At 41.7% G+C, this 13412-nt stretch overlaps 1 protein-coding gene across 6 annotated transcripts in view; it reads left to right on the top strand.

Moving 5' to 3' along the window:
• The window catches only part of ST7 (suppression of tumorigenicity 7), a 169891-nt gene that overhangs the window by 66835 nt on the left and 89644 nt on the right, over positions 1-13412 (top strand). For all 6 annotated transcript variants that reach the window (XM_040343764.1, XM_040343763.1, XM_040343765.1 and 3 more), the window contains exon 2: positions 724-806. In XM_040343764.1, the coding sequence (XP_040199698.1) occupies positions 724-806 (83 nt within the window). The remainder of the gene's footprint in view (positions 1-723; positions 807-13412) is intronic.

The following is a 13412-nucleotide window of genomic DNA, read 5'->3' as shown; positions in this document are numbered from 1 at the left end:
GGAAATGTTCTGGAAAAAAAACCTGCTTGTAAATGCAAACATACATAAACATGCATGAATTTGTGTGCAATACAAGCCATTATGAATGCTGCTTTTACTTGCCAAAGGTCCTGGCATTTTTTCAGGTGCTTAGTGTGCATGGACCCAAACTGCTCACGCTAACATTTTCCACATAATAAATTCATTAACATATGAATGTTGCTCAGATCAAACGTTCATCTCAGATGAGTTTTCCAGTGGTTACAGACTGAGAATGAAAATTATATTTATACTTCATAAAACAATGGATATCTGCAATTTTATTTTACGATTTTAGACTTTAGACATTGGGTTTAAAGGTAAATATACTGTGCACTGCAGTTGCTCCAGATCTTCGTAAAGGAGGGGAAGCTCTGCTGCTTTTCTATCCAAGTCATTTGCAAGCAAACATTTTATTTTTCTTGCACGTGATTGCAAAGAATACCCAAAGTGAAACTTTACCTCATTTAGATTTAGAAGTGTTGTCTTTTGTATACGATTTTCTTGTTCTGGTTGAAGAAATCTTTATTTCTTTTCAGTAGCTTTTATTCCGTTTTCAATAGAAAAAACAATACGCAAATAAAATGTTCCAAGTGAGACCATTCCGGCACAATAGGCACGTGTTTGTTATAGGATGATTGCATTGTTGAGGGAAACCTTTTTATTTCAGTAAGGATTTATACCGGTCTTTCTTCTCTCTTTCAGTGAGCATGTTTTTGAATACGTTGACCCCTAAATTTTATGTTGCTCTGACGGGTACATCCTCCCTCATATCGGGGCTTATATTGGTAAGTAAATACTTTTTTATTTGTAAATTTAGGGTTGGTTATATGTGAAGATGTAATAGGCCCAAAGTCCCATAACAGAAGTTATGACAGAAGTGCTGAGTTTAGATTTGTTTGTAGGTGCTGTTACTTGCCCTTTGCATGTGAACAATTGGTGACTAAAACTGTTCCTTATTAAACAAGGCCAAGAGCATAGTGCAATATCCCAAATTGTATCAAAACGGTGCATTAAAAAAAAACGTTGTTTAGCGTACATATTAAAGCATAGTTCCACCCAAAAGTGGAAGCTCCGCTCATCTGCCCCCCCCCCCATGTGCCACATTTGGCACCTTTTGGGGAGGAGGGGGAAGTGGGTACCTTTTGCCACGACAAGGTCACTCGGATGTTCCACTCCGTCCTCCTTCCACCGCCGCTGGGCCATTCAAAGTGCAGTGCACTTCACACTTGTGCAGTAGGGAGCCGGCTGTGAAGACGAAAGGCTTTACTGCCGGTTTCCCTTACCACAAATGGCGTAGGCAGCACCCGAGAGCTGAAGGAAAGATTGGCTGGGGTGCTGACATCGCTGGATTCAAGGACAGGTAGGTGTACTAATAATAAATGTCAGCAGCTTATGGTATGTATTAGAGCTGCACAATTCTGGCTAAAATGAGAATCAGGATTTTTTTTGCTTAGAAGATGGATCACGATTCTCGCGGTGTAACATCATCTTTCACATTAAAACAAAAAAATAGGGCTAACTTTTACTGTTCGCTTTTTTTTTTTTTTTTTTATTAATTGAAGTGTATTTTTTCCCTAAAAATTGCACTTGAAAGACCGCTGGGCAAATGCAGTGTGACATAAAATATTGCAGCAATTGCCATTTTATTCCCTAGGGTCTCTGGTAAAATTATATATAATGTTTGGGGGTTCCAAGTAACTTTCTAGCAAAAATATTGATTTTTACTTAAACAAGTGTCAGAAAAAAAATTAGACTTTAAGTAGTTTAACTTCCTGCATTTACACACACATGTTTGATCTAAGAAGGAAGTTAGTTACAATGTTTCATGTTAAAAACTTGGCAGACTGCCTGGATTTTTTCTTTAAACACACAGTTTATCCCTTTTGATCTAAGAAGGAAGCATTAGTTACAAGGTTTCCTGTTAAAAACTTGGCAGACTGCCCAGATATTCTTTTTGACAGCGAAGTCTCTCCACTGCACTGAAAGAATCTGCAAACTGCATTGGAGATTGTCAGGGGAGTTGAATAGAGATCATGATTTTTTAACGATTTTAATTGTGCAGCTCTAGTATGTATAGCTGCTGACTTAAATTTTTTTGCTGGGAGGCGGGCAGGACTCTCATAGAGAATAAGATGGCTGGCAGACCAGTTGATATGTTTGGGTGGGACCAGCGTAGGTTTGCAATGGTTAGTGTTGCGTAGGTTTTGTTATCCAAGAAATATGTACATGCCTTTTATAACTAAACTATACAATCAAAAAACTTTAGTGTGTAGTTTCATTTTCTGTATGTACTGTGTTTTAGGTACACACCATCTGTGTTTTTTTTTTTTTTTAACCCAGCAGGCTGAACGAAAAAAAAAAAAAAATACGGAAGAGCTCGGGTAGATACAGTGATCTCCCTAGCTGAGCTATTGTGTTCTGACAGGAGGACTGCCATTGGCTGATAGTGCTGATTGGGTGCCGATGGGCAGACTTTTTTCAGTCATGCCCCCTTCACGGGCCAAATGTTGGCTGGTTTCTATAGAACCGACTGACATTCAACCCATGTGTATTGCCCTTAAGACGATATTTCTAACATTTCCATAAAACAATTTACTTTACAGTTTGATAATTGTGTTGTAATTATACTTTTGAATTGTTCTGCAGTTGTTTTCTGTGTGCCCTTGCAGTGACTGTCATGTATCCTGTGCTGAAAAACTCGAGCCACCAAAGATCAGAACCGAGACTATGATGTTGGGTTTAAGGGCTCATTCATAACAGGGTGCAAAATTCATGAGTTGTAATTGATTTCAATACAGAAATACACTCATCAGCCTTTAACTTTACGACCACCCACCTAATATTGAGTAGGTCCCTCCTTTTCCAGAGGGTGCACCGGCTTAGTACATTATCCTCAAAACATAAGTTTATTTCATGCAAAGATGGTATGTATTAAACTCACAAAATGACAAATCACAGCTTATCGTATAGAAACGGCAACATCCAGTCCACGATCCATCATATCACGTGACAGGACAATTGAGAATCCAACGGCTAACCCGAGGAAGAGGCAAGTCCTCAAAAGTACAGAGAAGGTCCATTGGAAGATCTTGCCTCCTGTTTTGGTGGCGGTTGTAAACATTTTGGATTTCTCCTCCGCTTTTCTAGTGATGGCGGTTGCCAGGATAAATGGTGAGAGTGAATCCCCTCAACAGAGACATAAATCGCAATGAAAACCTGACTGAGGTTCTGTTGTTCCACTCTTTACTAAACGAAAGCTGCCTACATGTTCTAGTTCGATTGTTCAATCTCCGTTCAATTCTGGTGAGAGCAAATCAGGCCTCGCCAACCAATTTAATTTGTACCCAGTCTGATAGGTGCTTGTATGCTATAGTGGTTTATGGTAGATCTAAAGGACATTTTACAACCAGATGGAGAAATATATGCTCAGCTTAAAGAGGAAGTAAACCCTCTCTAAAAAATAAAATACAAAAAACACCCTGCAAGGCAAAGACATAATGAGCTAGTATGCATAACATACTAGCTCATTATGTAGTACTTACCTGAGATCAAAGCCTCCGCAGCGGTCCTGGGTGACCACCTCCTTCGCTGCCATGATACCCGGAGTGACTTCCGGGTACCGCTGCTCCGGCGCTGTGACTGGCCGAAGCAGCAATGACGTCACGTGCGCGCTGGTGCCGCTACTAACGGTATGATCACCATTAGAAGCGGCACGCTCAGAGCGCCTGTGCCCGATGTCTACAGCGCATGTGCCGTAGATATTGGTGCTGGTATTTTCTGCAAATATCTTCTAAACCTTTTAGGTTTGGGACATATTTCCAGCACCTACAGGTAAGCCTTAATGTAGACTTACCTGTAGGTTAAAGTGGTTGTAATGGGTTTACAACCACTTTAACGTTGCCTAAACTGCCCAATAACTGGGCTGTTTGTGGACTACGTCATTTCCATTTCAAAGTACTCCATATTGGAACAGATGCAGACCAGTTCTGGCAAATTACAGTTGTTAAATACATTTTTTATTTTATTTTTAGTCCAGTTGTGTTGGGATTGCTGACATTTCTAATTTCAAGACCCTGGTATAAGGAAGACCCAAAGGATCTTACTCATAACCCCCGTGTATAGTGGTATCTGTAGGTGTACCATTATGTGCGCAGTTTACAGCTAATGAGGAGCGAGACTGTTTAATTGATTCTCTGTAGATTCTTTAAAGGAAAATATGCATCTCCCTAAAGATGATCACAGTTCGAAAATGAGCAATTCCTCTGGGGCTGGAACACTAAGTGATTCTTTCTCTTGATACTTGAATTTCTTTTGGTCTTATTGCAGACATTTGTCATTTTAATGTTCTAACAATTAGGATTTGACAACGTTTTTTTTAAATCTATATAGTTTATCATTTATAATTGATGTATATCGGAGGTGCTGAAGCTTTTGAAACGTGCGTGCCACTTAAGTGATTTGGTAACTGGTCATGGGCTATATTTGAATAGCATAATAAAGATTGTTCAAAATCGGGATGATCATTCTCCCTGGTCCGATCCCTGTGAATGTCCACTCAGTGTTTAATTAATCACAATCCAAAAAATCAATTTTTTTTTATAATGAAGTGGTTCCCATTTTCTTACATCCCACATAGTCATGGATTCCACCTTGAGCTTTAAAATGCTAGCCCACTGATCTGCTTGGGATTCTCCTCATCTCCCTAGGGTAAAGGGGTGCTACAATGGAAACGGCATCAATCTCCATTAAAGCTGCAGTTTCATGTACTGTACAGGGAGGCTGAGAGTACAGACCTAGGTACTGCGTGCACCTATACATCCAGAACCCACAGGTTGTTCTGCTATTAAGAATCATTCATGCTATTTTCTATATTTTTTGCACTTTATTTTATAAGCGCTGCACTTTAATTATATATTTAATCTATCGCATATTACTAAATGATCCTATTTATTAAAGGCCGTAAAACGTAATCCAGGAATAGATATCCAATACAGTTGAATCAGTGGTGAGCAGGAGGCAAGTATATGACAGAGGAAACCATCACCGGCACCCAATCACACAGCCGCTTGCCCTCTTTAGTGGGCCCTCATCACAAAGGCCACATTTGTAAACCCAGGTGCAGATCTTCTTGTTCAATATGCACTCCAGTAATATTCACCACATAAGTATCATCCCATGTGAACAGGAGGAGATAAAATTCCATTGCGCAGTACACCAGAACAGCATTTATTTTGGTTATAAATAAGGGAATGAACTCATATTTTTAGGCAGATAAAAATAGCTTGTGTTTGTATAAAATCCAGCAGTCCCCACCAGAAAGACAACCGCTGTGTCCCAGCATGCACTAGTGTCTAGTCGCCGACTCCTCCTTATGTCGTTTCGTCACAGAATAAGGTCAGGGGCATGGCTAAACTGACACTAAGACGATTTATATGTGTGCGACATGGTAATTGGGATGCGGAAGTGGGCTGCGCTCCAGACGCCGGATGTGATGAGAACAGTCACGGCCATTAGAGCAGCAACATGATTACCTTTTATTTTAATTTGATCAGCCTCTTCATTCAAGAAGAAAAGATTATAAATCGGTGTATTAACTTAATGATGTGCACAACAAGTACACAAAAATATTAAAATAGAATATAGAAGATATACAACACTCAGACACAGCACCATCTTGTGGCTAAGGGGAATATGGCACCAAAACATATATAAATGGTAAACTAATACAAACTTGGAACATTTTTACGATGATAAAAATTAAACATCTACAAAATTAAAACCAACGGACGAAGATTCTGGTACAATAGTCGTCAAACTCTCTGAAGGCAAAAATATTTCTTATGGGACCATTCATCATGCATTGCTGATGAATGCGTTCACATACCATTCTATATTCATGCCATAGGGGCTATAAGTTTTTCCCTTATAAATCCATTGGATCTCCAGTTTGGACACCCCTTTTGTCGTATGGCTTCCCCTCCAATTTCCTGTAAACTTGTTGATGCCCAAAAACAGTCCCTTTTAAACTTCTATTATGATGGGTAGCATAATGATGCGATAGACCAGTGATGGCGAACCTTGGCACCCCAGATGTTTTGGAACTACATTTCCCATGATACTCAAATACACTGCAGAGTGCCTGAGCATCATGGGAAATGTAGTTCCAAAACATCTGGGGTGACGAGGTTCGCCATCACTGCGATAGACTGTTTCGGTTATCCTTATTTAATATTGGTGACCATGGGCCAGATTCACATACATTTCCGCAGCGGCGGCGTAACGTAATCCATTTACATTACACCGCCGCAAGTTTGCAGCGTAAGTGCCTGATTCACAAAGCACTTACCTGTAAACTTGCGACGGTGTAACGTAAATGCGCTCGGCGCAAGCCCGCCCAATTCAAATTTCAATTAGGCGTTCCCGCGCCGAGCGTACTGCGCATGCTCCGTCGGGTAAATTACCCGACGTGCATTGCGCTAAATGACGTCGCAAGGATGTCATTGGTTTCGGCGTTAACGTAAATGGCGTCCAGCGCCATTCACGGACGACTTGCGCAAACGACGTAATGTTTTAAATTTCGACGCGGGAACGACGGCCATACTTAACATGGCTTAGAACACTTAGGGCTCAGCCCTAATTTTACGACTCGTATCTCGACGGAAACAACGTAAAGTTAGAGCGACGGGTAACGCGGACGTTCGGGGATCGCCGTAACTAGTCATTTGCATATTCTACGCCGACCACATTGGCCTCGCCACCTAGCGGCCAGCATAGAATTGCATCCTAAGATCCGACAGTGTAAGTCAATTACACCTGTCGGATCTTGGGGCTAGCTATGCGTAACTGATTCTATGAATCAGCCGCATAGTTAGGACGGGCGGATCACAGAGATACGCCGTCGTATCTCTTTTGTGAATCTGGCCCCATGTTCTTTTAGTCTCGTCTGGCGCTGACGTATAGTACGGCCTATATCTACTTCAGCCCGGGACCATTTTGTTGGTCAAAGACCAGGCCACTTTTTGCAATTCGGCACTGCTTTCCACAAATAGAGCTTTCTTTTGGTGGTATTTGATCACCTCTGCGGTTTTTATTTTTTGAGCTATAAACAAAAATAGAGCTACAATTTAAAAAAAAAAAATCCAATATTTTTTACTTTTTGCTATAATAGGCAAAAAAATATACAATTTTTTTATTTTCCTCAGTTTAGGCCGATACGTATTCTTCTACCTATTTTTGGTATAAAAAAATCGCAATAAGCGTTTGATTGGTTTGCGCAAAAGTTATACCGTCTACAAAATAGGGGATAGTTTTATGGCATTTTTATTATATATTATTTAAATTTTTTTTACTAGTAATGGCGGCGATCAGCGCTTTTATTTAATTTTTTTTTTATTGTGACTGCGACATTATGGCGGACACATTGGACACTTTTGACACATTTTTGGGACCATTTGTCATTTTTACAGCGATCAGTGCTATAAAAATGCACTGTTACTGTGAAAATAACACTGGCAGTGAAGGGGTAAACCACTAGGTGGCGCTGTAGGGGTTAAGTGTGCCCTGATGAGTGCTTCTAACTGTGTGGGGGGATGGACTGTGTGTGACAAGACAGTGATCACTGCTTCTGAATACAGGAAATGGTGATCACTGTCACTAGGCAGAGCGGGGAGATGCTTGTTTACACAAGCATCTCCCCGCTCTCTTTCCCTGAGACGATCGCAGGTATCCCTGTGGCGATAGAGTCCGCGGGACCCGCGGTCAGACTCGCGGAGAAGGCGGCAGGGTTGCGAGCGTGCCCACGCAGCACCATCTTAAAGGGAACGTACCTGTACGCCCTTATGCTTGTCCGTGCCATTCTGCCAACGTAAAAAGCCGTGAGATGGTCCTTAAAGCGGGGGTTCACCCTTAGAGGGCACTTTTCCCCCTTCGCTTCCTGCTCGTTATTACTAGGGGAATCGGCAATTTATTTAAAAATATGTGCAGTACTTACCCGTTTACGAGACGCATCCTCTCCGTCGCTTCCGGGTATGGGCTTCGGGAATGGGCGGTCCTTCTTGATTGACAGGTTTCCGAGAGGCTTCCGACGGTCGCATCCATCGCGTCACGATTTTCCGAAAGAAGCCGAACGTCGGTGCGCAGGCGCAGTATAGAGCCGCACCGACGTTCGGCTTCTTTCGGCTACGAGTGACGCGATGGATGCGACCGTCGGAAGCCTCTCGGAAGGCTGTCACTCAAGAAGGAACGCCGGCTCCCGAAGACCCATACCCGGAAGCGACGGAAGAAGATGCAGCTCGAAAACGGGTAAGTACTGCACCTATTTTAATATAAATAGCCGATTCCCCTAGACCGAACGAGCAGGAAGCTAAGGGGAGATTTTTTTTTTTTTTTTAAATGGGTGAACTCCCGCTTTAAGCGGATATAGTCTAACCCACATGGATACCTAATAACATAGACCACATATTTAGTGGTGCATGTTATAAATGTTTTTATTAAAAAGTGTTTATGGGTGGAATTGGGTACATAGGAGTCTATATTTTCCGATGCCTTTTTGCATTAATATGACAAATGGCACATTTTCTACAGGGGAAAAAAAAAAAACATGATTTGAACGAAAGATTTTTATTGGGGGAATCTATAACATTTGGACCAACATGAAGCCTGAGCGAAGGAGCTCAACTGATTAGAGCATATGTCAGACACAAGGTCCTAGGACCAAATCTGCCCCTCCAGGCAATTTCATGTGGCCCCCACACCTCTGCTGCAGCACCCCCTTGTCTTCACCCCCAGCTTGTCTTGACAGTCATTAGCTGAGAGGACAGGACACCTCCACCAGGCTTCTGCACTTCTCTGTGCAGCTGAGGAGAGGCTCGTCTCTGCCCGACCCTCTCGGCTGTCGGCAGCCAAGAGAAGCACAGAACTCCTTCTATAGATTCTGTACCTCTCCTATACAGCCATAGAACCCCCTCTTCTCCTCCTCCCCTGGTCTCTGCATTCAGCAGACTCCAGCCCTCTTCCAGACCCTGCAATTTTCTACTTCCCAGTGCCGCCCCAGCCTCTTCAGCTGAGGCAGTACATGGTAAGAGCGGTGCACTGTGATGCAAGGGAGGGTGGGGGACTCTTGCCTTTTGATAATGGGGGGGGGGGGGGGGCTGTTAACTAGCCCTTTGAGGGTGACCATAATACTGATGCGGCCCACAATGAAATTCAGTTTGACACTCCTGGTTTAGAGCATCCTGGAAACCCAAACATCCATTATATGTACATTATAATCCACTCCAGAATTTCTGGAACCTCAGTTACTCCTGTGTTTCTCTTATGTATCCTTGAGGCCCCTTCTACATGGGCGCCTCTGTGAAGCGTTGTCTGCTTGCTCAGCTGGGGATCTCTCTGCTGATTCCCACTGAGCAGACGGATGACAGGTCCGTCTCCACTATGCAGAGCAGACACAGTCCTGTTCTCCTCTATGGGGCAATCAGATGGAAGTGGACTGCCTGTCCATTTACATCCGATGCCATCCAATCCACCAGACCGCTTGGGAATAGGTCTCCCATCCATCTGGTTTTTGGCATACAGGTTTGGCTAGTGACAGGACATCCGCCACTCCATAAGAGTGGAGGGGGCCAATCGGGTCCACTTGAAAAACTGACAGATGGACCTGATCGAATCGCCTGTGTGAAAGGGGCCTATAATGCAACCAACATTTAGGCTCCTTTTCACACTAGTGCGACTTGTCATGTGACTTGTGACAATGGCACCCATTCCAATCTATACAACTTCGAGAAGGTTCATGCACTACTTTGATGCGAGTTGAGTGCCAGAGAGTGTTACTTCACATCAGTCCTGCCACTAGTGTGAATAGAGCAAAGTACCCTTTGCATATATCCGTTCATGGTACCCCCTGCAATTTATAAATGTATTGTTCAAACCACTAAATGCATGTTAGTGTTTTCTAATTAAATAACCAATTTAATTTAGTTTGTTTTGTATATAATTGTTTGCCAAAGTTACAAACTAGTATCCTTATGTAAATTAGGAAAAGTGCCCGTGAACTCTTGAAATGTACCCTTGGGGTTCAAGTATCGCATGCAGAGAACTCCTTAGCTACACTAATGGCTCTAATCCTTTTTTAGAAACAGGTAATCGTTTACAGACTTGCAGTAGCTGTTTTAACTGCCACCTTGTTTGCCTAGTAGGCTGATAATATACAAAGCAGCATTGCACACCTGGCTAGGAGATACATGAGCGGAACCTAGCAATAAATATAATATGCAAAACTGCTGACAAGAAAAGTGAGTGTGTTAGAATTTCTGCTATAGACTTTCGAGTGACGGCAGAACATTAGAACCGCCATCATGAAGTTGGTAAATGCAAGATTAGTTCCAATGTATACAGAATGTATTCGATTTATTGGTTGTACATGTTGCATTTTTATTTTTGCTTTTAGCTTTATATTAGTTTATAGGTTTGTGTATTTAAATATCCTGCTTTATGATGGCACCTTTTGGGCTAGTGTTGAAGGTGTTGGAGGTGCATGAGCCATACGTTCACATTACATTTGAATGGAAGAGTGAAAAAGCACTGATCTCAGAATGATTTTATTTAACTTCAATCGCATGTGTTCGCCAGCCATTATAATGCTATTGATTATTACCACTATAGATAGTCTCCTTGTATATTGGTTGATAAGCGTAATCTATTTTTGGCTTGTATTTTATATTCGGCTAAATCATTTATTGCATAGGATCTTGTACATTGTATTTGTATCTTCATTCATGTGCTTATGTTCATTCAAAACACAATGGTCTTTGCCAATGGATTTATGATGGAATTGGTTAGTGGTCACCTTGTGGATTACCAAGACCTCCCCAGGCATGCAGACGGCTTCCAACTACTGTCTGTCTTTGGCCAACTTCAGCTTCCAGAGCAATTTTTTATATAGAAGATGCAAAAGGGGGATTACTTCCACTTGTGTCTCCCCAAACAGAGATCCATTTTGGGTGGAATTGTGATACTAAACGGCCCACATAAAACAGTGCTAAGCTTTATAACTTCAGCCCAACATTTATAAAAGTGATACATGACTTGAGGTTCACGGTCTTTCAGGTTACATTCCAGGCAGTTTCTCATTGATCACGTTGTCATTTAACAGGTTTTATTTTATAGGGAATGTTCTTTTCACCACCATTTTTAGCTGCGTTTTTGTCTGCATTTTGAGTATTTTCTTATTTATTCTTCAAGCTTACTCTCCCTTATTTTTGTAATTTTAAAGATTGATAGATTTAGGGAACTCTTTGGCTTGGTCTAATTACTCTTTCTTTTAGACGTCTTATTAAAAAAATTCACTGGACAAGCATTTGTCTGTCTTTGATGAATTCTGGCTGAATTTTTCTTTATAGTGGTTTGCTATAATTGCCCGCTCCATCTAGTGGCCATAATGTGGTATTTTTTTTCGGAAATGTCTCAATCAGAAAAAATGACCACATTATGGCCACTAGGTAGAGCTAGCAATCATTAGAAATCACTGTATTTAGAGAAATATAGGCAGAATTAATCAAGGGTGATTGAATGCTTGTCACATTCATGCAGTAATTTATAGATGTATCCCTCCAAGGTATAAAACCAGAACTTTAACTTTTGAATAAGGCTGGGTTCACATATGAGCCAGATGCAGCTCACAGCAGGTGCGTGTTGGTTCACCATTTTAAGGTCCGAATTTTGGGCTGAATTCGGACCTGAAATGGATCAAAAGACGCACAGCGTTTTTCTGCAAAATGCACCAGACCTGCCGCAGAGATATGTGAAGCGACTCCATAGAGAGGCGGTCAAAATCTCCTGCTATTGATCCTGATCCTGCATCCAATTCACAATGGTGTGAACCCAGCCTTAAGAGGGGATGGATTTGAACACCTGTTTGTTTTTGTTTTTTTGTGATACGGTTGGTGACTTTTTTACTTGCTGCCTTGCTAACAGGAGCCCTGGATAGTGGTATAAGCTGACAGGTTGTAATCCTTACCCATTCTACCAAAAAAATAAAAATGTTTTGGCTGGATAAAAATGTTAACAATTTTTTTTAAATCTTCACTCTATGGTTGATTGTGTTCATTGAGTTGGCCTACTTGGATATTCACAATGAGAAGGAGCAGAAAATCCAGCTATTGCCCAGCATTGTAAAGCATGAAGCATAGTCTGCTTATTTAAGCACACGTCTGCCTTAAAGCAGAAGCTTCCTTTTTTATTTTTGGCAAGTGTGACATCTTGCTGTCTAGATTCACCCTATTTTGCTGACCATTGTCAACAGAATAAAAATGTATGGAAATTCCAACATTTTATAGATGTCTCCAGTACATAAGGTGAGGTGAAATCTTCCAGTGAGTACGCCTCTTCTGGCGACAAAGTTTCCCATAATTTCTTTGCAATTTCCTCTCACTTTGTGTCCCCACGACAGGAAACAAAGAGGAATTTCTCTGTTGGGACACAAAGAACAAAAAAGAAATCTTGGCTACTTTTTAGGTTATTTTCATTCTGTAGGAACAAAAATACAGGAGCAAATTATTAGGCATGTTCACCCTGAGCGATTCTGTAGCTAAAGGATGCTAAACAAGACCCTTTTTGTTTAATTTGTCCCTGTTCACATATGAGTGTTCAGGTGCTTGTAGCTCGTTGTCGTGAAGCTCCAAAACACTACATGAGCTATTTTTGAAGCCAAAGGAATATTCTTGTCCCGGTTGATGAAATGGTTTTGCACAGAGCGGTCTACAAACCTCCTCTTCCGGTGTCCCCCATCAGTGCTCTTGGCGCCGCCTCCTCCCTTCAAAGTGCCCCCCCCCCAGCATGTCACTTGCTAAAGGGGCACAAAGTGTTGTTCGTTCGACACATTACAGATTGCCTCTGCTTCCTCCTCACAGAATTTGATTGGCAGTCTCCATGTCCTGTTAGGAGAGAGAAAAAAGAGCTGCTGCTCTCTGGCACAGTGTTGGATTCAAATTGGGCCCATGTAAGTATTTGGGGGATGGGAGGGGGGTGTAAACTTGCATTTACACCTGAGCAGGACACATACTTGGTCATTTTAAGCCGTGTTTTACATGCTATGTGTATTGTTTCCTGACCCAGCCAAAAGGAGGAGAGGTGATTCTAATTTCATGTTTACATGTGCTCCTTTTTGAAGTATATGGGACCAAAAGTGCCTGATTACGCGCATGTACTTCTTTGACTTTAAGGGTGTCGAGTGTATAAAAGTGACTGGCCTTCGAAATGTGAATAGTCACGATTCTAAACATAACGATTCTGCATGTTAAGCTCAATCAAAGGGAAACACACTACAAAACACTCATGTGTGGATGAGGGCTTGCTTAATTGGCACAAAATCAAAGGCAAGTCACAAGGGATTTCCC

The sequence above is a fragment of the Rana temporaria genome, chromosome 3 (genome assembly GCF_905171775.1).
Source record: "Rana temporaria chromosome 3, aRanTem1.1, whole genome shotgun sequence".
Classification (NCBI taxonomy): domain Eukaryota; kingdom Metazoa; phylum Chordata; class Amphibia; order Anura; family Ranidae; genus Rana; species Rana temporaria.
This window is presented reverse-complemented; position numbering and strand designations above follow the sequence as displayed.